Below are 24,908 nucleotides of genomic sequence, written 5' to 3'. Positions count from 1 at the left end.
AATAACATCCTGTATTGCTATTTTTCAGGCTCCAAGCCATGTGTATGGTGGACATAGTAGTCATGTAACTAATGTAGATTTTCTGTGTGAAGACACCCATCTCATCTCCACGGGTGGAAAAGATACAAGTATTATGCAGTGGCGAGTCATTTAGAGGAAACATCGGTGTGAACACAGTCATGAGATGACCATGCACAGAAGTTCTGTACAAACTGTATATTTAAAACTTAAACAGTACATTTGCAGTTTAGCCTGGTCACTGTGATTCTGTTTTAAAATTCTTACAGACCTCAGGAAAATTAAGCCCTGTGCTGGTTATCTTACTCAGTTTAGTGATTCATTAAGTATCACTCCTAAAGAATGAGCTATATTTTTTCTTTTGTTGTACAATATATGCAGCAGTACAAGTTTAATATAAAAACGTGGCTTGAAAGTTTTCAATACAGTGATAGCAGCAGAACTGGTGACTGTCGTAACTGTTTTCTACAAACTCTACTAAAATGGTCACAAAAATGCCTTTCAGAAAACTGTATATACATGCTTAATTGTCTCACTGTCTACACTTTGTACTGTATATCTACCTATTTAGAAAAATCTATGGCAACATTGAGGTACTGAATTGTTTCTCATGGATAGTGATGAATTCATACTAAAGGAATAAACCTAGCTAGAAGACACAATAATTAACATGTTAGATATGAAAATGTGAATGTTAGAATTCAGTAATTTGCATTTTCTTTGGGAATAACAAATCTTTAAATTCCACCAGTGAGGAACTGTATTCTCTTTCAAATCAGCAGGTTATACTCCAGTTTAACTTGAATATCTCAAAAGGGTTTACAGATGTTTATCTAGTTCAGGTATTCCATATAAGCTTAAATTAACAACATCTTTTTTACTTGTATATGAACAACTTCTTATCAAAAACAAAAAGCAAAACTTGACCACATCCCCACTATTGGTTAATATATTTAACTAATATGTATATTAATCAGCATGATGCTATATTGTACATGTATAAGATTTTAGCAGTTCATTATAAATGGTAAGGCAATCTAGGCTTTACTTTTTTATGCTTATGGATATTGTATATTTGTATTTTAAGACCAATTAGACCAAGTCTAAAGATATCTTTTTAAATGTACCATAAACCTGCAGAGGGAAAAGGAAGTATTGGAAGCCTACATGAAATATTAATGTGTAACTTCTGGCCCCTGTGTTTTGTGCATGGATGGATATTTATAGTATGACATAAGATTGTGTTTTGCAATGAAGTAATAGTGGAGGTGGTATAAAATGGTTAAGAAGGCCTTATCAATTTTGATTGTGAAACAGATTGAAATTTATTGTTTACCTTGAGGAATGTATCTAAAGAATTTAAAAGAGCAGAGTAATAAGCAGACTCTGAAAAGTTAATATTAAAGTTTTGCTTGTAATGGACAGTAAACATTTTAATTCTCTGAACTCTAAAACACTGGTTGTTTGTTTAGAGTGGTTAAATGAAATGGAATCAATGAATTTTGAAACCTTTTTTATTACATCTCCAGCCTGCTATACTGAAAGTGCAGGACAATAATAAATCATGTATTAAAGTGCTTTGTTTTGATGTATCCTTCCTGTGCAGTTTAACACAAATTCATTTCTACATAAAAGCTTTACTGTGATCTGCTTTCACTTCATGGGATAAATTTTTAAATTCCAAACCACATGAGAAAGGATTGTTGGGGAATGAAATCTGAGTTTTTGTGTATGTAATTATTTGAATACCTGTAGAGCAGGGATTAGCAACCTTTGGCATGCAGCTTGCCAGGGTAAGCAGGGCCGGGCTGGTTTGTTTACGTGCTGCATCCGCAGGTTCAGCCGATCGCGGCTCCCACTGGCTGCGGTTCCCCGTTCCAGGTCAATGGGGGCCGCGGGAAGTGGTGCAGGCTGAGGGATGTGCTGGCCGCTGCTTCCCGCCGCCCCCATTGGCCTGGGACAGCGAACCACAGCCACTGGGAGCCGTGATTGGCTGAACCTGTGGATGTGGCAGGTAAACAAACCAGCCTGGCCCGCCAGAATGCTTACCCTGGCGTGCCACGTGCCAAAGGTTGCCGATCCCTGCTATAGAGGATGCTTTTGAAGATTTGACCAATAGTGTGTTCATATAGGGTGAAAGTCAAGAGGACCAGGATTTCAACCTACAAGTTTATTTATTGATTCTAACTCTTTAATACAACAAAACATTTCCCAGCTGACTTGGGCTTGCAGGGCTATTTAATTGTGAGGTGGGAGGGTCTGAGAGCTTGGGCTGCAGCCCGAGCTGGAATGTCTACACTGCAATTAAACGGCCCTTTAGCCCGAGCTCTGCAAGAATCAGCTGGCTCAGGTCATATGCAGGTGTCTAATTGCAGTGTAGAAATACCCTTAGAGTCCATTGAAAATCTCAGCTCTAGATGTCAGTTTTCAGCAGAAGTGTTTGTTAGCCTGAAGCACTTAGGGCCTGATTTTCAGAAGAGCTCCCTCACATTTAGGCACTGTTAGAAGTAGCCAGATTTTCAGTGGGAACTGTTGGGTGCTGAGCAATTTTGAAAATCTAGCCACTGATTTAGGTACCTAACTGGGAGCTGAACTTTTTTTGAAAATATGTCTCTCACAGGTTTATCTAGAATAAAATATATAGTCATTCCAGGAGGAAACAACCCCTATTGTTCTGTGGGGTTTAACTGTCAGGACTACACAAGCTGCATTGTTCCAGGTTTCAGACTGTTGGCTGAAGGAGTCCCCTCCAGGCTGTTGGACATTATTGTTAGATGGCAGAATTAAAATGTTGGATCTGTTTCCCAGCTGTGTTAGATTACTGTAATCTATCTGTCCTCCGCATTGCTCTCTCACTGCTCAGACATCTTAAACACGGACTTTCATTCTGGAAGTAACCTGAAGAGAGTGCATTGACACAAGAGCAATTTACTTGGCTGTTCGCTCAGTGTTTCCTTTTTTGTCAAGACAGATGTCAATGTTTTTAATAAGGGCTCCTTCCTTCCTTGCCCAGCCTCTCCTCCAGCTACAACATTCGGTGAAATCTTAATCCTGTATTTATGATATCAGTGTGTTGCCATAGAAATTATTGTTATGTCACACATTCAAGCACTGTGGCCTCACGATGGTATCTAAAAAGAGCATAAGGTGTGCGCTAAGAGACTCTGGCTGAGCCACAGTCTGAGTAGCTGGAGAGAAAGTGAGAGGAAGCTCAGTTTAAGCTACAAACTCGCTCTGGCATTCCCAGTTCATTTCCAGTTCCTGTTTAGCAAAGGATCTGGCCACATGCAGTTTAACAGTCTGTACTTTCCAAACTCTCTGCAACCAAACAAACACAGCACCTCACCTGTATCCAACACAGTCTTAGACTGGCTTCCGATTGGAAAACCTGTTTTTTCCCCACGTGATTAGCCACATCCCCTGCCAGTTTCATCTGTGCTTGACCTAGCTGGGATTCTGAAAAGCACTGCTAGGATTTAATTTAAAAAAACAAACAAACCATGACACTATTTGGCTCAGTTGATGACTCCTCCTTAGGTGACAGCAGAGATGCAGGCCCCCAATCATCTATATACCCCATCACAGAAATCCAGCCTTGTTCAAATGCACACTTCCATTTTTCTCTCCTGCTACAGTTCCTGCCCCATCCCATCTTACTGCAGCACAGGTCTACTTGTGGGTCTGCACTATGCTTAGTGTGTTGCCAATTCTTGCACTAGCCTGTAGGACCCTTGTTTCTCATCAGTCAAATCTTCTGGACTATCATAAAAAGGCAAGGGAAGGACCTAGGCTATTGCCATGAGATAATACTACAGATATCAGTGAGGGTGCAGCTGCTGTTGGTGGTACAGCAAGCCCAGCATAAATCTATGGTGATGGATGGGCCCAAACCCAATCCCCACATCTAAACACCATTGCATTTGGGGGAAGCTCGGATATGACGTTGTATCTAAACTTTGTGGCTACTCCACTCTACAATGAGCCAAGGCAAAATCCTGCACTTTATATCCTCCCTCAACTTTGGGGAAGTTTAGAGTCAAACTTTCCCATTAAATAGACTATCTTTTAGAAATAAATATATCAAAATGACTTGGAGAACTGCCACATTTTCCCAGCACATGCTGAGCCAACTTCTTGCTGTAAGGAGTTCTTCTGAAGAGGTACTTTAATGAAGTAATGTCCTACACACTTTGGCAAAATCCTTCAGAGGAAGTACATAAATCCAGATGATGGGAAAATCTGACATCTCTGAATAGCAGCAGGCTTTATACAAGAGTATGAACCTAAGGAAAGCATGGAAGCATTATGCTCGCTGCTGGGATGCCACTTGTGGCTGTCTCTGGGGATTAGTTCTGCCTGGTCTGATATGCCACGGCCCCACTTGCTCACTAGGAGTCACAGTGCTTCCTCTTCTTGGCTTGGCCCTCCAGCCAGGTCACTATGCAGTGTTCCCCTTCTGGGGTAGCCAAATTGTACCAGCCAACCTGCCCATGTGCCATCTCAGGCAGTCTTCTGTAAGTCCTGGGCTGTGCCACTTTCCCAGTGGCTGGTAGGGAAACCCAAGTCCACCCTCTACTCCAGGTTCCAGCCCAGGGACTCTGTCAGCAGCAACCAAGGTCTACACAGTCTCAACACTAAGCTGTTTCCCATGGCTTCTTACTATTCTGCCTTCCACTGACTTTCTTCCCTGCAACTCCTCCAGATAAACCCTTTCTGGAGGGCTAGGATCCCAGGGCTTTTGCTCCCTCCTGATTTCCTTCTACCCACCTCTCTGTGCTCAGAGAGTGACTGCAGACTCTCTGCCTGCAGCTCCCTCCTTCAGTTTTGTGGTGTAGCAGACTTGCTTCCTCAGCCTATGACCACCACACATTGTATCTTGTACCTTTGTCATGACTTAGAGTTTCACACCTTCCCTAGTATTCTTAAAGAAATGCAGAAGAGCTTTTTTTTTAAAATTGGGTGCCATTTTCCTTGTATTCTTGATAGAAGTTGCAAAGAAAATGTTGTTACTCTAAGTTTTCTATATAAACATCTCCTTTCACAGGTATAGCCTTTGAGATCCCCAAGGATATGATTTATCATTTTCTGGACCTTAAATGTTAGACATAATCCATCTTTGTGCATGTTAATTAGAACCACATTACTATTTAATCCACAGTGCTCTGTTAGAATTTGAAATAGTCATTTCACTCTTCCTCTCAGGGCCTTGGATTACATCAGCATTGTCAACTGTAGGGCATACTTAGCCCCCAGCTGCTCTAACTCACTGGCTTTATACAAGCCGCTCCTGCCCAGCTGGGCTTTGTCTTCAATTAGTGCTTATCATTCAAGCCTGACTCTCCCCCAGGCCCAGGTGCAGCCTATAAGATTGATTGGACTGTTCTGAGCCACCTTAGCCTCTTTAGGGGTTGTGTGGGGTAAATGCCCTATCATGTTTCAGGAGAAAATTATGAGAAGATAGACAAATCTAGCAAAAAATCTCTTCATAGGACACTTCCTACATCTAAGTGTTTCTCTGATGGGAACAGCTCAGTGACTGCCATCCAGCTATTGATGTGACATCTCAGGCAATGGAGGGTTTGCCCAGAAGGACTGCATACAGTTTTTCACTGACAATACCATTCCAGAGAAGCAGCAGGTGAATGGCTAACACCGCAGTCTAAGGATAGAGAGCAGTGGTGGAAGGGGTCGCTGGTGCTCTGCACCTTATGAGAGAAGATTCCATCCAATCCACAGGACTTCTAAGAGAAAACCCTGCCCCAAGCCCTTTCATGTAGACTGGGCCCAAAATACAAGATTGAACCCCTTGAAAAAGGTACTTGGCATGTGGTGGATCCAAGTGAAGACAGCTGAGGGGTGGTGTCATTATGATCAAATGCTAGGGCCACTGCAGTCAATGGAGAAGCTTTGTGGTTTCCAGTAGGGCCAGGATTTGACTTGTAATGCAAGATGCTAATTTGTAGTCTGCAGCCTGAGAAGCCTAAAAGGTAGGTTGCACGTTTATGACAATATGTGAAATGCCCTCTTCCTCTTGGTTTTTTTTTCTTTAATACAAGAATATATAATTTGCAAAATATTTGGCCATTGTGCTCAGATAACTCTGCACTTTTATATCACCTTTCATCCTAGTGTCTCAAATCATGTTACAAACATTTAAGCCTCACATCACCTTAGAGAGGTTGGTATTACCCACATTTTACAGGTGGGGAAACTGAGGCACCGAGCGGTTGCAATGTACCTGAGGGTAATATCTAATAAGAGCTAGGATTAGAAGCTGGGAATCCTGACACCCAATCATTGACTCTAACCAATGGCCTACAGCCCCTCCTCATGTGCAACTGTATGTGAATAGATGTATCATAACTATGGCAGGCATCTTTTGTAGTATACTCTATTTATAAAGAGCCACAAAGATTCTGTATAATATCTGGTGACTCTATAGTATGCAGCTGAGGCCTAAAATGTCTGAATATATGTTGCAGCCTTACATCGGATTTTCTTGCCTACTTTGGTTTTAGATCTTAACCATATTTACATATGTTCTGATCCCTGCTCCCCTTCCCTCCTGCCCATTTGATACTGTAATTTGTCATCATGGACTTTTGTTTTAAGAAATGATTTTATTTTAAATAATAATCAACATTCTCACTCATTCATAGTTCAGGTGCAATTAAAATTGCCATGAAACTCCATAGGTTAGTAAGAGAACAATGGCAATCTGCCATATGGCATATGGGCTGGTTAGTGACCCATGCTTTGAAGGGTTCCTCACAGAAAAGCCAAAGAAAATGGGTTTTATTTTTTTCTCATTATTTCTAGATAAGCTTACCTCCCAGTAACCCCATCAGAGGTGATTTGGATGACTTTATGCAGGTGAGTGCACACCTTGAGTCTCATGCCTGCTTTCTGACAGACTCTTTTGTTCCTTCATGCAAGTAAACATGACTCTTGGACTCTCTGGACCAGATGTATGTAAACAATTGAGAGAAGATAATTCTCACTTTCCAAGTATTACGAAATAAAGTTACACATGTATGAAAAATGTGTGTGAACGTGAAGTTTACTTTGGAGCAAATAAATAGGGCTGTTGGCCATTTCTAATGGTTTCCTATTTATTACAAAACTGGTCCACAGGCCCTTAACTCATACTAGCTGTTTGTTCATAGGGTGCCTTATTAACCTCTGAGCATCTGAATGAAAACTGAAAATAGCAATTACCAGAAATGAGTGCATAAAAGCTCCAGAACCACTATACATTGTATACAGCATTCTGATAATGTATTATTTCTATATCACTTAGGGTGTGTTAAGTGTGTCTATGCAGTACTGCTTGTATGTATAGATTGCTGTTTGTTCTGTGGGTGCATGTGCAGTGCTCGGTATCCTCCTGTGTGCGTGTTTATGGATGGTGTGTGTGTTGTGCCTGTATGTGTACTGTGTTGTACGCAAGTCTGTGCATGTGCTCTGCGGGCACTGTGTTCTCTGCATTATGTGGGAGGTGCATAAACACACTGTGTACGCCTGTGTGCACGTGTGCTCTGTGCGCGTTGTCTGCATGTGTGTGCACTGCGTGTGTGTCTGGTGGTGCATGTAGTGGGCTGGCTGCCGTGGGAAAAGCCGAGCTCCCAGCGGCGGCGGCGGCAGCAGGAGCGGGGCTGGCTGCAGGCTGGCGGAAGTGTTTGTCAGCAGCAGTGGGCAGCAGAGCTCCGCTGGCTTTGTGTGTGTTTCCTCTCACACGCGCCCAGGGATTGGGGAAGATGGCAGGGCCCCGGGAACAGCTGTCAGCTGCCGAGGACCAGCTCCACAGCTAGCGCCATTGACGCTGGAAGATGCGATTGCAGGGGCCGCGGGGTGAGAGCAGGAGCCCAGCGAGGCGAGGGAGCCCCAGCCCCGCTTCGTGCAGCAGATGCAGCAGCCTCCGCGCTTCCCTGGCGTGCACCGCGTTCGGGGGGGCCCGACATTAATCACCCGGCCGCAGCTCGCCGAGCCGGACGCACGGACCAGCTTCCCCGCGGGCGGACGGACGGACAGCGCGAGTCCCTTGACCTGCAGGGAAGATGAGGTGAGTGGGGTCGGGGGGAGGCGACGGACCCCCCCCCACCCGGCCCAGCGGGACCCAGCAGCCGCAGCGGGCTGGCTTGGGGCGGCAGCTCGGGGGCGGCTGATCCTCCCCCGCACGGGCGGCCGGGGGGAGAACCCGAGCGCCCGGCTGCAGCCCCGCCTCTGCCCGGCTGCGCGGGTAGCTCCAGGCGTGTGTTTCCCGGGGGCCGCGTGTCCCCGGCCTCGCGGCGGCGGCGCCCCGCTGCCCTGGCTGGGCTGCGCGCATATCCCCGGGGGCTCGCCTGGGCTCGGCCCCCCCGCGCCGCCCTTCGCCTTGCCCGGGCACGCCGGGCTGCGAGCTCAGTTCCCCGCCCCCGGCCACGCACCTGGCTCGCTGCGCGGCGGCGGCGGGGGAGGGGAGCCCCCAGGGCTGTCGGCTCTGGGGTGGGGGCAGACGTGCTGCCGGGCCCACGCGGGTCAGTCATTCGCCCGCGATGTGTGAAAGCGGGGGACTGGCGAGGGGTGGAGGCTGGATCTGTGGGGGGCGATTGGAGCAGGGCAAGAATAATGGGGATCCTCGCTGCCAGACCCCCCCTTCCCCGGGGTAACACAGTTGCTCTCACTGCACTTACGTGGCTCAGTGTTTGTGTAGGGGGAGGGGACCCCTTGAGCCCCCCCGCCGAGTTGGGGGGGGGGGATTTCCAGTGGGTGACTTTTTTTGTTTAGTTAGTTGTCTCTCAGGGACTGGTGTAATTTGCTGCCCTTTGGGGGACGCGGGGGGATTTCCTGCACAGGGGGAGGAGGTTAGGCAGCGCTGCGCCTCCTTGTCCTTCCCCGGATGGCTAATGCTAGTGGGTGGTGACATCTTTGGCATGTTTGACTGTCATTACTTTAAATCCGTAGGACAGATTGTGTCAGTGGTTATAAAAGGCTGCAGGCGGGTTTGAAAATAGTGCAGCAGCACAGAGCCGGGAATCTCCAACGCCGATGTTGTTTGGGGAGCACGCTCCAGCTTCTGCCGAGTCTCATCTTCCCTTACCCTCTGGGCTGCTGGCCAGCATGTAAGCCTGTAAAAGAGCTTCAGGGGAGCAGGGAAAGTGTACTCTGGGACGATTCCAGTGTAGATCCTTCCTGACCATTCAAAGACCTTCCTCTAGCAGTGGGAGCTGGCTAGATTGCTGTAGGTTTTTCCAGGGCAGTTTGGCTAGCATGACTTAGGGGCAGAGAACATAGATTTCACGTAATCAGAACAGAGCTGGGAGGAAGAGGTCATCTATTTCTAGACCGTAATTCCTCCTTCCCTCCCTCTTTCCCCCCCCCCCCCAAGCAGTGCAGGAGTTCAGTCTCATTGTAAATGTTTCAAAGCAATGTGGCTTCCACTGTTTTCCCATCCCACAGTATAATACTGTTGATTCCTTCTGCTTCATCATCTCCTCTGTTTAATAAAGCACTCTGGCTTGCCTCAGGAACGGGAATCACAAAGACCAAATTGTCTTCTGTGTCTTTGGTGACTTTTGTATTGCTCATAAGAAAGACAATCGAATTTTTTTTTAAACTTTCCCCATAGGGCACTCATTATATGCAGCTATATCATGCTTCAAACAGTCTCTTTTAAAACTATATTTTTCTTTGGGGAGAAATTAGCTTTCCTTTCTTACGTGGGTAATTTTGATTTTTGTATTTTTAAAGGTGTCCATTGTTTCTTCTGGATAGAATTCTATTTTAATACATACCATGGAGATTAGTATAAATACTGAATTGGTTAAAAAACTCTCTCTCACTGGGAGGTTCTATCTAAATTACTTTATTCTTCCCTCCTCAGAAGGGAGAGAGAACCCACTTAAAATGTCTTTAAGTATAAAATTCTCCTCCTAATAAATGTAGGTTGTATTACTCCAGGAGATCCTGGCAGACTGTGCAATCATTTAATAAAAACCTTCAAGAATTTTTCTATACATGGTTTTTATTTATATTGCTTTTCATTGGTGAATAGATTACAATACCTTTATTTGCACTGAAATGAAATGTTTCTCAGTTTGGAGTAAAAACTTGACTGTGTATTTTAATTTTTCCTTTGTGTCCTCAGTTTTGTCTCATTCTAAAGAGATGAGCTAGAACTGTGAATAGTGAGCATGCATATATCATGGCTTACCTATTATAACTTGTTTTCTCACTGTCTGATACAAGTGCTTTGAAATCCTCCAAAGATAGATGCTATATAAGTGCAAAGTATTATTATTTATTCAGTACTTAAATGTGCAGAAATATTACCTCTCACTCTACAATGAATATTGCTAGTTTTTTAATAGCAGATTTTATTTATTTTTACAAGCATCATGCAGTTCTATCATTTTACAGAAATATATCTATAAACATAATCTTTCCATGTTCTGGCAATCTTCCTATAGTTTCCTCCCTATTTGTTAATCTTCAGTATGGCTTATAAAACACCTCCTTGTGTTTGAGAGGCAGCCACAATAGAAATACATGGAGCCGGCCATAGTATTTTGGGGTGGGTCTGTGGAACAATTTTTCAGCTTTGCCCTCCCAAGTAACTAAGTTATGTCCACCTCGCTCATACCACTGTACCCACGGCTACATGCTATACACCAGTTGAGAGGGCTAGCCCTCAACCTATGTAATTGGGTTTTATCCAGAAATGGGTACTGAGAAGCTGCACCTCCTTTTTAACAGTGAGGGTGTTTTAGCCATTGGAACAAACTACTGAGGGAAGTGGTAAACTCTACATCTCTCAAAGTCCTCAGAACAAGACTGGAGGCCTTTCTGGAAGGCAACATGTGCTTGACTAAAGTATATTAGCTTCAATATGGAAATAACTGGGTGAAATTCTGTGGCCTGTATTAGACAGGAGGTCAGACTAGATGATCTAATGGGTCTTTTCTGGCCTTAAAATCTATGAATCTCTCCAGACTTCTGTTGCAGAAGTGGTGCCGGCTTGTGCTGAATTGCCTGCTTTAAAAAAAAAAAAAAAATCCCAGGAAGGTGCCATATCTAGGTGTAGAGCTTTGTGCTTTTCACCAAAGTGAAATAACACGAAATAAAACAAACCAATGTACAAAACAAAAACTCACCCTCCAGTGATGGCTCCTGGTCACAGGACCATTCACATGTGGCCTGGCCACCCCCTTGTCATGATGGAGGGGCAGGGAGGCCAAATTTTGGGTGGGTGGCACTGCAGCCCAGTGACTGAAGTCTCACTCCCTTCCCACCCTGCCAGGGGCAAGATCCAACCCTTCCCTCTCCTCCTCCCCCAGGGCATCCTGAACCCAGCCCCCTGCCCCATGATTAAAAAGAGAAATTCCTAAAAATAAAACAGAATTGCCCCCGCCCTAAAAAAAAAAATCACAGGGCTTTATCTATGTGCATCCCTAATCTGAAGGGATGAAACCAACCTACTGCCCTGGGACAAACAGAACCCAATATACATACAGTAATCATGTACAGTATAGTAACAGTGTGCATCATGAGCTTTTAAATCCAATAGTTTTGACTGAAGATTTACCTGAGTGAAGTCTTGACATTGTTGTGATAAACCCAGCATTTCAATTATCTTATTGCCCTCTCATTTCTACTCATTTAGCAGTTCATGTGGATATATATATATATAGTTGCCAGCACTTTTAGTTTGATGTAAAGAGAGCTGTGTATGCAGCTTAGTTTTAATGTTTGCTTTATTTGCTGTAAATTCCTTTCTGTTTTGCCTACATAACAATCAGGATTATAATCACAGAAAAGGAGAGTGTGCTGGTTTTTGTATATCATCTCATTTTTAATTGCCTTATTTGATCAGACCAACAGGTTCATCTAGTCCAGTATCTTGTCTCGGTCAGTGGCTAGTACCATGTGCTTCAGAGGAAGGAGCAAAAAAACCCCAAGGGGGTAATCATGTAATGACCTGCCAGTAGAGGAAGTTTCTTCTGTCCCTATCAGTTAGTAGTTGACTTAACCCCAGAAGCAGGAGTTTGTAGCCTTTCCAAACTTTGTTTTAATCCTGTCTACTGTAACTGTGGTGTTCTCATTGTCTATATAAATGTCCCTTCATTTTTTTTTTTTGAGACCTGCGAAGGTTTTTGCTTCAATGATACCTTGTGATAAATGAGTTCCACAGGCTAATTACGTGGGAGAGTGGGTGGTAAGCGGTAGTATTTCCTTTATTAGTTTTAGATTTACTGCCTTACAGTTTAATGGAATGTTCCCTTATTAAGAGTAAGGATGAGCAAAGGAGTCTGTTATGCCTTTTCTATACTGATTCTTCTTTTTCATCTCTTCTCTAAAATACTTCGTCTTTTCAGTTAATCTCTCTTCACATGGAGTTCCCCCCCGCTAATTATTTACGTCACTTGTCTCTGAAATCCTATTTTTTCTATATCCTTTCATGAGCTAGCATGTCCAGAACTGAACACCCGTCCAAGTGAGGGTATACCACTGAGGTACATGCTGCCATTATCATATTTCATTCCATTCCTTACGCACGGTAATGTTTTGTTTGGCTTTTTTGACTGCTGCTGTTTACTGTGAAGTGGTTTTAATAGAGCTGCCCATGGCTTATTCAGAGTTGTTAGTTAATGTAGATTGTGTATCAATGGTTAAAATTATTCCTTCCATTGTTCATTGCGCTCCCATCATGTTCCCTGTTGACCTGGCTTTATTCGGTCCCTCTGCAGTTCTTCACAGTTTTTTCCAGTTCTGATTAACTTAAATAATGTTACGTCAGTTGTGCAGAATTTGCCATTTCCCTGCTATAACCTTTTTCAGGTCATGAATGAACATGTTAAACACTGGCCCTGGCACAAAACCTTGGCATAATGAAATTATGAAATTAATACTGTGCCATAATGAAATTTGACTATTTACTCCTCTTCTGTGGTTTTCTGCCTTTTTAGTTTCTGTTCCTTGACATTACAGTACCTCTCTCCCTTAGTGATATTTAATTTTCCTTAATAGCCTCTTGTGAGGGACCTTGTCAAGGGGAAGTAAATTTTATCAACCTGCTCTCCATTATTCCCTACTTAGTTGACATGCTCAAAGAATTCTAGTAGCCTAGAGAGACATGGTTCTCCTTTGCAGAAACTCTGCTGACTAGTCAGGATCACCTAAGTGTATTATAATTCTATTTTTAGCTTATTTGCTTCAACTGGTTTTCTGGCTAGTGAAATAGGTTTCACTGGTTTTGTCATTCCTAGAATCATTCCCTGGTGGTCCAGCAGTCTGATTCTTTTGCAGGTTTCCTGCTTCTTATATACTTAAGGGATTTCTCATGGTTCGTCCTTGTATATTTGACTATTTGTTCTTCAATTTCTACCTTGGCTCTCCTAATTTTCATTTGCACCTTGCCCATCGTAGCTGATACTCCTTTCTGTTCTCTTCACTATGGTTAGATTTCCATTTTTTAAAGGATACTTGTTTGGCTCAAATAACCCCTTGAACCTTGCCATCTAGCTATATTGCCATTTCTTACCACCTTGCTCGCTGCTCTCGATACTCTTCCTGTGTGCTGGCCATTGCATGTGATAACCGTATTGAACCTCCCTTTTTAAGGTTTGAAGTATTGAGGGAATTTATTAAGCTCCTTCCAAATTAAATGGATTTTCCTTAATGTTGAGCCCACAAATTAAATTAACTCAGGTATGGATTTCTTGTATCTGAGGTGATCCTAGTAACAACCTCATGTTTCCTTCCTGACTCTGGACCTGAAGATAAATATTCAGCTCTCCAATCTGCTGTTTTATTTCCTTTGATCAGAGCTTTAGAAAATTTAGGTTGTACCTCGGTGTCCGTCTTCATCAGTGTAGCTCTGATTTCCATAGTCTCCACTCATTTAAGCATTAGCTTTATTCATGTAGAAGTAGTTTGAGTTTTAAAAGATGTCCTGTATTTTCTTTGCAATCATTTCAGAGCTGCCAGTGATCCATAAATCTTCTCTCTTATCCACCCCAAACTTTGGATCTCAAGGGTACTGAGGTATGGTTGAAGTAACTGCCGTAACTTCTTTGTGTGGGCTGACACAGTTGGGTGGGTAAATAAATTCTTCTTGTCCTTGCTCTTACCCCTAGGCAGATTTCATCAGCAGTAATCCAAGGCTTCCATTTCATCTGCTCTTCTGATTTAATGCATAATAATGAGGGCAGTTGCCATCTCCACTGTAACTCAGAGCTCCACAGAGATGTGTCTAAGCTATTCATTGACACATCTCCCCTCCTCTGCTCCCTTGCTGAAGTTTTAGAGAGTTGCATACTAATAAAAGCACAACTTTCATAGGAACAGAGGCATGACCTAGTGATCTGAGTCAAGCTGTGTGAAATTGTAAACATTTCAGTTTTTTATGAGACAATTATGCCACCACCAGATTTTTCACAATGGAGTGTTCACATCAAAATGCAAACATTCAGATTTTTATAGACTGAGTCTCAAATCGATCTTGACCCATATGAAATTTTGAAATTCAAAATTAGGAAAACAGTCAAGTTTTTTCCAAAGAGGAATGAAGAGGCAACCCCCCCCTCAAAATAACCCTGCAACCGCCCTGCCAGCAAAATAACCTCACAAGCAGAAAAGTCAATGTTTGTGTTCCACTACAGCTGACTGAAATTGTAACAAATTGCAAAGCTTTCAAATTGCACTGAATATTTCATGAAATATCTGAGACAAGGCTGGGGAGCCAGGAGCTCATGAGTTCTGTTCCCAGTCCAGATGCTGACTGTATATGTTCACTACAGAATCTGTCTTCACTTCTTCTGTTGCTTGGATGCTGGCTCATATCGGTATTACCATATCGGATTAGGGTTAGTGTGGCCGCAAATCGACGGTATTGGCCTCCGGGCGGTATCCCACAGTGCACCACTGACCGCTCTGGACAGCAATCAGAACTCGGATGCAGTGGCCAGGTAGACAGGAAAAGCCCCGCAAACTTTTGAATATCATTTCCTGCTTGCCCAGCGTGGAGCTCTGATCTGCACGGGTGGCGATGCAGTCCCAAATCCAAAAAGAGCTCCAGCATGGACCGTACGGATGTGATCACTGTATGGGCAGACAAATCTGTTCTATCAGAGCTCCGTTACAGATGACGAAATTCCAAAGCATTTTAAAAAAATCTCCAGACAGAGGCCACAGCAGGGACTCAGCACACTGCTGCATGACAAGCGTAACGGAAAGCCAAAGAATCAAATGGACGCTCATGGAGGGAGGGAGGGGGGACTGAGGACTCAAGCTATCCCACAGTTCCTGCAGTCTCCAAAAAGCATTTGCATTCTTGGCTGAGCTCCCAATGCTTGTAGGGTCAAACACATTGTCCGCGGTGGTTCAGGGCATAGCTCATCAATTTACCCCCTCCCCACCCCCAGAAGGAAAAGGGGAAAAAATAGTTTCTTGACTCTTTTAAATGGCACCCTATGTCTACTGAATGCTGCTGGTAGACGCGATGCTGCGGCACTGAACTGTAGCATCCTCGCCCCCCCTCCTTGGTGGCTGATGATATCCATCGTCATCATCAGCCTTGTGGCAGATGGTATAGTACAGAAGGACTGGTATCCGTCCTCATCATCAGCCCATGAGTGCTACTACTTCCCAGTAGATGGTACAGAACGGCTGGTAACCGTCTTCATCATAGCAACAGGGGGCTGAGCTCCATCAGCCCCCGCCCTTCATGTGTAAAGAAAAGATTCTGTACTGTCTGGACTATCATAGCAGCGGGATGCTGGGCTCCTCTCTCCGACACTGCTTAATGTCCTGTCTGGACTATTATAGCAGCTGGAGGCTGCCTTCCCCTCATTTTATCTCAGTAACAAGTCACTGTTTCTTATTCCTGCATTCTTTATTACTTCATCACACAAATGGGGGGACACTGCAACGGTAGCCCAGGAAGGCTGGGGGAGGAGGGAATCAACAGGTGGGGTTGTTGCAGGGGCACCCCCTGTGAATGGCATGCAGCTTATCATTTCTGCGGGATCTGACATGGAGCGGCTGTGCTCTCTGGTTCTTTGATACACTGGTTCTCTAGTACACTTGCCCCATATTTTAGGCAGGACTGATTCTATTTTTAGATACCATAAAGGAGGGATTGACTCAGGGAGTCATTCCCATTTTTGTCTTTTGTGCCCCCGGCTGATCTCAGCCAGGGGCACCTATGACAGCAGCAGAGGGTACAGCACAGAAGGACTGGTAACCGTCATCTCATTGCCAATTTACAATGGCAGCAGACGGTAAAGAACAGCTGATAACCATCTCTGCTATCATGCAAAAGCAAATGAATGCTGCTGTGTAGCGCTGCTGAATCGCCTCTGTCAGCGGCATCTAGTACACATACGGTGACGGTGACAAAAGGCAAAACAGGCTCCGTGGTTGCCATGCTAATGGCGTCTGCCAGGACAATCCAGGGAGAAAGGGCGCGAAATGATTCTCTGCCGTTCCTTTCCCAGAGGAAGGAGTGACTGACGACATTTACCCAGAACCACCCGTGACAATGATTTTTGCCCCATCAGGCACTGGGATCTCAACCCAGAATTCCAAGGGGCGGGAACTATGGGATAGCTATGGAATAGCTACCCACAGTGCAACGCTCCAGAAATCGATGCTAGCCTCGGACTGTGGACGCACACCACCGAATTAATGTGCTTAGTGTGGCCGTGTGCACTCGATTTTATACAATCTGTTTTACTAAACCGGTTTATGTAAAATCGGAATAATCCCGTAGTGTAGATGTACCCTTAGTTTGGATCTGTAAAAGCAGCAGACTGTTCTGCGGCACTTTATAGACTAACAGACGTATTGGAGCATGAGCTTTCGTGGGTGAATATCGATGAAGTGGGTATTCACCCACGAAAGCTCATGCTCCAATACATCTGTTAGCCTATAAGGTGGCACAGGGCTCTTTGCTCCTATAAAAGAGAATGAAACAGAACTCAAGGTATATCTACACTTGAGCTTGGAGATGTGATTCCTAGCTCACACAGACGTACCTGTGCTAGCTCTGCTCTTATTAGCATGCTAAAAATAGTAGCTTAACCAGAGTTAGTGTGGGTACTAGTGCCCTAAAAATAGTAGGGTACCCAAGAAGGTGGCTCAGGCTAGCCTACCTGAGTAAGTACCCACCCGGACCCCTGGATACACAATCAGGTGGCTAGCCCGAGCTGCCACTCAGGCTACCCTCCTTTTTTTAGCACGCTAATAGGAGCAGAGCTAGCGCAGGTTGCCTTAAATATAGCTCAGTGGTTTGAGCGTTGTCCTGCTAAACCCAGGGTTGTGAGTTCTAGTCCTTGAAAGGGGCCATTTAGGGATCTGGGGCAAAAGTCTGTCTGGGGATTGGTTCTCCTTCAAGCAGGGGGTTGGACTAGATAACCTCCTGGGGTCACTTCTAAGCCTGATATTCCATGAAATACCTTTTGATGGTGTGCTTTCCCCTTTTTCCCTCTTCCTTCTTTTTTAAATTGTTGGGCAATAACAGCACTCCCTGTGTGTGCATGTGTGAATAGCAACTAGGACAAGTGGGCCCCGATCCTGATGGGACCTTTGGGAGCTGCCACAATATACAGTATAAATAAATACAAGTGCAAATACTATATCTGATACAGTAATAAGTGGGGTTTTTGTTCAGTCGTTTTTGGTTAATACCTGTTTCAGTTTTAGTCCATGTTACAGTTACTTACTATCTGATAACGTAATGGAGTAATTTTAGTAACTTACTGTAATTTTTATTGTATTATGAAAGTTGCAGTTTGTTTGTATGCTAATCCCTGTCGACTGATGGCATTTTCTGGCTTGATTCAGATGAACGTCTGATCTCAGCAAACATTTTCTTAAGAAACAACAGTTGATGTGCCACTAAATAAGCTGTGCTGGCTTTACTTACTTGACTGGGTTACAGGTGCTACAATGAGATTAGCTGAATGAGGAAAGCAAACAGTATTTGGCCTGTCACAAATGCACCAAATGGTGTATATTTACTTTTTATTTAGCGTTTTATACAGTGGCCTGGATACAGAGTCACTTTTCTTTTTGCCATGTTTGTTGCTGTTGCATTTTCCCCAAAATAAGAACTGTCTATGCTTGAATAAATGGATTGAAGAGTTGTGTAGCTTCTCTAAGTATAGTACTTCAGGATCATTACAGTATCTGAAATGCTGTTTTGTAGGCTGTTACAGAAATAGCCCTAACCCTGCCCTAACCTTGTATAACAGTAAGTATTTTCCCTTTTTCTCCTCTTGCAATGGACTGAAAGCAAACTTTTAAACCAGCACACTGGCTATTTTCAAACTAATGGTTTTGCGTTCAGGCTGAGGAAAGCAAGGTACAAAAATCAGCTGTTCTAAGTCGAATGGTTCACTCCTTTTTTTGGTTCATGTCTTGAAACTTTTTTTTCTTGATCACACCTGTTTGTGAGTAGAAGATTATCAGCATGGCAAACTTCCTTTGCTTCCCACATGAAACTTTTTCATATGGAGGAAACATCTTAAGCCATCATTTTAAACAATTATTTTAATTTAAAAAGGAAGGGGGGAAAAAAAGAGGAAGTTCTGTCATCCAGAGAGCTTGGAGAGCAGAGATGTGTGCAGGTGGCTATAACAGAATGGAGATGAGTGTCAGATACAGATTAAGAGCCAAGCTGTGCCCTAGGATATGTGTATAAAACTCCCACTGAAGTCAAAAGGGATTAAACATATGTACTGGATTCCAGAGCAATATGTACTCAGCCAAATGGGAGAGCGAAGAGGCTTTCTGGAGTCTGAATTGCTTGCTAGACTCTAGCAGCATCTGTCACCCTGACCAAGTGCTGGGATGTAAAATATTAAACATGTACAAATGCTGAAAAAGTACCTATGGGGGCGGTACAGAGACACCATGATAGTATGTATATAAAACATCGAATCACCAGCAGCCAAACCAAACCACATCTTTCTCTCCTCTCAAGACCTTGCCAGATTTGGGGTCTAGTGGAGTCTGCAACTCCTGACCAGCCTCACCACGTACACCTTGTTCCTTGTACATCCAGGACATTGCTGCCCAAAGTCAACCTCAGGGGTATATGTGACTACTCCTGTCCCAAGGTCCTTGGAATGTAATTGTTTGTTTATATTGCATCTTGGGTATGTATGGTGCTTTACAAGGTGTTCTGAGAGGATTACAATCTGGAATTAGAGCAAAGTCATAATAAATGGACAAAAGATCAGGAGCAGTAAATGAAAGGAGTTGGATACGTCCCTTGCAAGGTGTTGTTTCTTGCAGTGAATAAGAAACAAAAGGTTGCGTCGTGGATTTCTAATTAGTTCCTTCCTTAAATCTATTATATATTTTAAAAGCAACTAGTGGTGGTACAGTGGAGACTGAAAGTCACTAGGCCTGACAGAAGTGAACAAGGAGGGGTGTCAGGACTATCTGAGCTAGTGGTCACAGCAGGAGTCAGGCCAAGTCCAGTAGCAGGAGGTCAGAGTCCAAGACAGGCTATAGAGGATAAACAAGATCAGGTGTAAGGCAGGCAGGGTCAGGTTACCAGGAGATCAGCAGCAGGCAGTAGGAGCCGGTGTCTCAGGGGATGTAGCCCAAAGCAGAGAGAACCCAGTTGCATGGACAGCTTCCTGTGCCTGTGCTTGGTTCACAGCTTCTAAACCCATCAGGACGCCCAGCATTCTGCCAATCGGTTTCCAGGACTGGGGTCCTCTGTCAGAGTTCAGCGCCTATTCTGATAACAGGTCACTGGGTGGCAAGTTGGAGCTTACTAGCTCCAAAGAACCCTGTGCAAAGCCAGACCAACACAACTGAGGAGGAGTAGGGTGGGGGCAGGGAAAATGCAGGGGGGGGGGGAATGGCCTGATTCTGGGCCAGGTTCAAGACTGCTCCAAGTTACCCCAGCTATAGTGGAGCTGTTTCACTGTCTGAGGATGAGAAGCACAGCCGGGATCATGGATCTGTCCTAAGTTCAAGTCACCTAGATTTGTTTCTTGATAAAGAAGTGCTTGAAATGTGTCATGAAAAACAGGAAGGTGGAATTAAGAGACACCCAAATAGGTTGCTTGTGTTGAGCCAGGTTGGCCTTTCCCTTGCCCTAAAGCAGGGGGAGTCAATTATCTTTTTTAATCAAGGTTGAAATTTCTTAATCAAAGCATAGTCAAGGGCCAGACTCCAGAGAAAATAAAAGAAAAAAAAATTAAGGGTCCATTCAAAAGCGTCTTGTGGTCTGCCTATTGACTACCCCGTCCTAAAGTTTCTTATGTTTTTGTGTATTGATTTCAGTGGTGCAGTCATGAGACATAACATAAAAACATAACCTGTGTTTTTTTTTTTGACTCTGCAATATTTCTCTTCACACTGGCTCTCTTAAGATACTAAAAGGGCAAAAGCCAAAGGGATTGGATTTCTCCTAATTAATGGTCTTCCAGCCTAACCATAGACAGTGTTTTTCTGAATTGTTTATGATATGGAAGGGCACAGAGGACCATTTTCTGATTTTACACCCTATGAAATCCCATTGACTTCAGGATATAAGTCAGGGCAAAACTTGACCCACTGTCTCTGAATTTAGTGAAGTGACACACCAGTGATTTTAAAAAAATGCAGTTAAGTAGATTAGGACCCTGCCTCATTCTTGTCAAAAATTTAAACTTTGCTTTTGATTTAATTAAAAGTTCAGATCTAAACTTTACAATTTCCATCTGCCTAATGTAAATAAGATTTGCTTGTTTTCTGTCCTGAGCTGATAAACAAAAACTTTGGCAGAATTGTAAAACCAAATGTAATTACAAGTCTTTGCTGGAGCCCCCCCTCCCCCCCAAGGAAAAAAATCCAACAACCCGTTGTTTTGAAATTGTATAGTGTGAAAGCTTGTGAGCGTTACAGAAATAGCACAGGAGAAAGTTTCAGAACTAGACATTGAACTGGAGAAGATGGAAGCAAGTTCACAAAGGGAATAAAGGCATATTGTGACATGCCTCAAATGATGAAGCATCTATGTTGAAAGGTCTGCAGTATGAATGTTATTTTTCAGTTTAGCTTCATGCAGTTAGTAACTCAGAGTCTGAAATCTGTGTTGAATACCAGTTGTGTTACTGATGGATTTTTAAGACTGTCTTTCCATTCTGGAAGGAGGGAACATGGAAAGAATTGTTCTCAGTGCTTAGGGCTCAAGGCCTAAATTTTCAAAAGGAACTAGTCATTTTTGGGTAACATCAATTTTTAGATGCCCACTTGAAACACTACTAGGTTACAGATTGGTTTGAGTAGATAAAGTCCTTTGTAATAATTGCTGGAAAGTCACACATCTTGGCTCCACTCCCAGACAATGTATTCTGCTGATGTTTCATCAGGTGATGGAAACCTTTCTGCCACTGCTTGTCCGGGAAATAGTGAGAAAAGCCAGTCATTATAGATTCAGTATACAAATATGTCCCAGATGCTTTGTAGAAACACTCTAGCAGTAAGGTCAAACTCTAGCATATGTGGTCAAGGAATAATTATTTAATTCAGAGATCAGATCAATTAACTAATATGAAGGGGGTCTGATGTATAGACGTATACAAGACTTCCAAGCTCAAGTGCTAAAACAATGCCTTGGTTTTTTTTAATTTAGTGTACACCCTCCATATCCACTTGGGCATCTTGTCTTTGATATGAGTCTGTTCTTTCAGTCTCCATCTCTTGTTGACCAAAGCATGTGGCCACAGATCCAATTAAGGCCTGATCCTGTGAACTTTCTGTGAGCAGAACTTCCGTTCCCTGCCGTGGCCATTCCTCACATGGGGATGATATGGGAAGAGCCCAGTCTTGCTAACTCAAAGTGCGAAGATCCTGCATTGACTATACAAGCAAATGAGAGCAGAAGATTCCCTGAAAAAGCTTATTAGAGATGTCATTAGCTACTAGAAGTCATAGTCCAAATGTGATTCTCTCTTGGAAGCATGGCCTACACCTCCATGTCAGTGAGGTGGGGTTGGAGTGTTGTGTCAAATTTGAGTTCCCTGAGGCCAGAGCGAAGAAATGTGAAGCATCTGAATTGCAGTTCGACTCCACAGACAGCACCTGCATCAGAAGGAAGTTTTAGAGATTCATGCCCTAAAAATGATGTAGTGCATTTATTTTGTGTCCATAGTTTTGCATGCAGGACAAAATCTCTGAGAATTGGAAGTGATGCTGTGAAAGTCAGAGGGTAAATAAGGTGAGAATTAGGTTAGAGACTGAATAAATAGGAAAAGTGACTTTCACACTTATCTGTAGGAAGGGAACCCTTATGGTTACTTTTTTCCCCTCTATTAAAAAACCTAGGCAGTTACAGTGTTGGGTTGGTGGTTTGTTTTTTTTTAAATGTGCAGGATGTTTTCAAATATGGATTAGTAATCTGTTACTTTTTAAAATAGCCATATATTCATCCTTTTCTAGGATTTTTTTTCCAGTGCGTCATTATAATGTCCCATTAATATCAGCCAGGATATTGAAAAAAGACTGAGAAATGAAGATTTGAAATTGCCAGGTCTCTCATTTCTTCAGTAGACTCAAGATGAGTTTTAACAAAGCTGAAAAGCAAGAGAAAAACCACATGGCCAGGGAATTAGCTGAGCCCATAACCTGAACTCAGCAGAGCACACTGACCTTGAGTTAGTGTCCAAACCCTACCCTGGCCTGGGGGATTAATTCTTTTGTATCTCAAAACCACGATCAACGAACTTGGCTGTTCCTGGGGGTTTCTCCAGGATTTCCTTTGTCCTAGTTTCCTGTAGCCCAGTGGTGTCAAATACCATCTGTCCTGCATGTAGCACACTTGGGCTACACAGAGTCAATAGAATCTAAGGCTTCATTTGGGGGGGAAAAAAGGCAGTTTCTAACCATCATGGTTGGAAAGATACCCTTCCAAATGTAAAGGCTGTAGAACTCGGTGTAGTGATGTCTTCCCGAGTGTGCAGAGCGCCTGAAACAATGGCAGTGTATTGCTGCTAATTGCTGTCCCAGACCCATAGGCAACAAAATCTAAGATAGCAGGGACTCCCGGTACTATGCCAGTTCCAGACAACCCCAAACCTGTCATCTACAGAAATAATTATGATTGAAAATTGGAAAAGGTTCAGAGAAGAACTACAAGAACTACAAAGTCTGGAAAACATGCCTTACAATGAGAACTCAATCTGTTTATCTTAACAAATGGCTACATTTAGAGGACCAAACTCTACCGATATAAGCACTTATATCAACACATGCTAGAAATCCACGCTCAGGAGTTGTGCCATTTGAACTATATCTGTTTCTAACAGATTTAATTAAAATTGTGTAAGCCAAGCCAAAGAGAAGGTTCAGAGGTGACTTCATGGTCCATAAGTACCTGTACAGGAAGATGATGTCTGATACTGAAGGGTTTTTCTGTTTTGACAGAAAAAAGTGTAACCAGATCCAGTATCTGGAAGTTGAAGCTAGATTAATTCAAACTGGAAATAAAGTGCAATATTTAACCATGAGGGCAGTTAACCATTGAAACACTTTACCAAGGGATGTGGTGGATTCTCCATCACTTGAAATCTTTAAAACAAGACTGGATAGCTTCCTAAAAGATAGGAACTAGTTCAGACCCAAGTTATCGATTCGATGCAGGAATTACTGGGTGAAATTCTATATTCTCTGTTGTGCAGGAGGTCAGACCAGGTAGATGAACATAATGATTCCTTCTGCCCTTTTAAAATCAATGCATCAGTTAATAATCCTAACTAACTTAGTTTAATGTGCTTAACTGAATTAATGTAATTAATTTACTCTTAGATGTGATTTCCATGCATTACTCATGGCCTGATTCTGTATTGTATTGCTTTCCCTTGAGGTATAATCCCTAGCCATGGAATTTAAGTGCATATACCTTCTGAATAGCCACCAGCAGCACTGTTTTGGTCTGCTCCACCCAATACCACAGGCTCCCTTAGCTAGTTTTCATGTTGCTTTTCCTATCTTTTATCCTCTATGATGATCTGGTGATTTGGCCTTATGTATACTATATGGATGAGTGCAACAGAAATGTAAAGATAAATCTGAAAACGGCAGAGATTCCCCCCCCCCCCCCAAGAGTGGTTAGTTATTGAACATGGATAATTTTAAAGTATAGAAATGGAAGATTTTCTAATCAAATAGCACCAAGAAAATGCAGTGCCATTTATGTTCCCCTTTATGATTTTATCAGTATTAAGGAAAATTGCTATTAAAAATCATATGTATACATTTTATAAGTAGAACATGCAAATGTGAGAAATTACAATAAATTTTCTTAAATAGTTAATAGCATTTGGCTAGAATTAGGATTATATTAATTTTTATCCAAAAGTATCTTTTGCAAGACTCAATCTGTACAATTATAGTAATATAAATTGTACATATGATTTAGTTAAGGCCTTTACAAATATAATTTAGAAAATTATAGAAACATTATCCTTGACCCTATAAATATTTATGCACATGCATAATTTTGAATGAGTAGTGCAGTTGGCACGACTCACCTGAGTAAAATTGCATATGTGATGAAGTTTTTGCAGGATCAGGGCCATAGACATGGAGCTTTATTTTGATCTGACACTGGCGTATTTCAGGAGTAAATGAATGGAATCAGTAGAGCTTCACCTTTTTTTAAATAAGGGATGAGACATCTGTTAAAATCAAACTACTGTTCTTATCTTTGAAGTATAGTTATCATAGGTTCTTTGACACTGGGATGGAGTATGTGTTATTCTGTTACCTAGAAAGCAGCTCTATACTTTGGCGTATGAGGGACTTCTCAGTAACATCTTAAAGATAAGTTTAAATTGTACAGTATTTATAAATTATCAAAATGACACAGCAATCATGGTGTTGTTAGAGATGGGTGAGCCAATGTTGAG

The 24,908-nt window shown here is 42.9% G+C and overlaps 2 protein-coding genes across 13 annotated transcripts in view; both read left to right on the top strand.

The window, feature by feature from the left end:
• EML1 (EMAP like 1) overlaps window positions 1-1,590 on the top strand; it is a 134,337-nt gene extending 132,747 nt beyond the window's left edge. For all 4 annotated transcript variants that reach the window (XM_045015259.1, XM_045015262.1, XM_045015261.1 and 1 more), the window contains one exon: window positions 29-1,590. In XM_045015259.1, coding sequence (XP_044871194.1) covers window positions 29-154 — 126 coding nt within the window. In that variant the 3' untranslated portion in view covers window positions 155-1,590. The remainder of the gene's footprint in view (window positions 1-28) is intronic.
• A 3,861-nt stretch (window positions 1,591-5,451) lies between these two features.
• The window catches only part of EVL (Enah/Vasp-like), a 226,675-nt gene continuing 207,218 nt past the window's right edge, over window positions 5,452-24,908 (top strand). For 2 of the 9 annotated variants that reach the window (XM_045014718.1, XM_045014714.1), the window contains exon 1: window positions 9,041-9,119. In XM_045014718.1, the coding sequence (XP_044870653.1) occupies window positions 9,046-9,119 (74 nt within the window). In that variant the 5' untranslated portion in view covers window positions 9,041-9,045. Of the gene's footprint in view, window positions 5,657-5,720; window positions 5,834-5,896; window positions 6,006-6,837; window positions 6,892-7,679; window positions 8,081-9,040; window positions 9,120-24,908 lie in introns of those variants that run through there. The other 7 variants (XM_045014720.1, XM_045014721.1, XM_045014719.1 and 4 more) reach the window with 7 other exon arrangements.

This window comes from Mauremys mutica, chromosome 4, assembly GCF_020497125.1.
Source record: "Mauremys mutica isolate MM-2020 ecotype Southern chromosome 4, ASM2049712v1, whole genome shotgun sequence".
Lineage (NCBI taxonomy): Eukaryota > Metazoa > Chordata > Testudines > Geoemydidae > Mauremys > Mauremys mutica.
The sequence above is the reverse complement of the archived record's forward strand: the minus strand, read 5'-3'. Positions and strand labels throughout refer to the sequence as shown.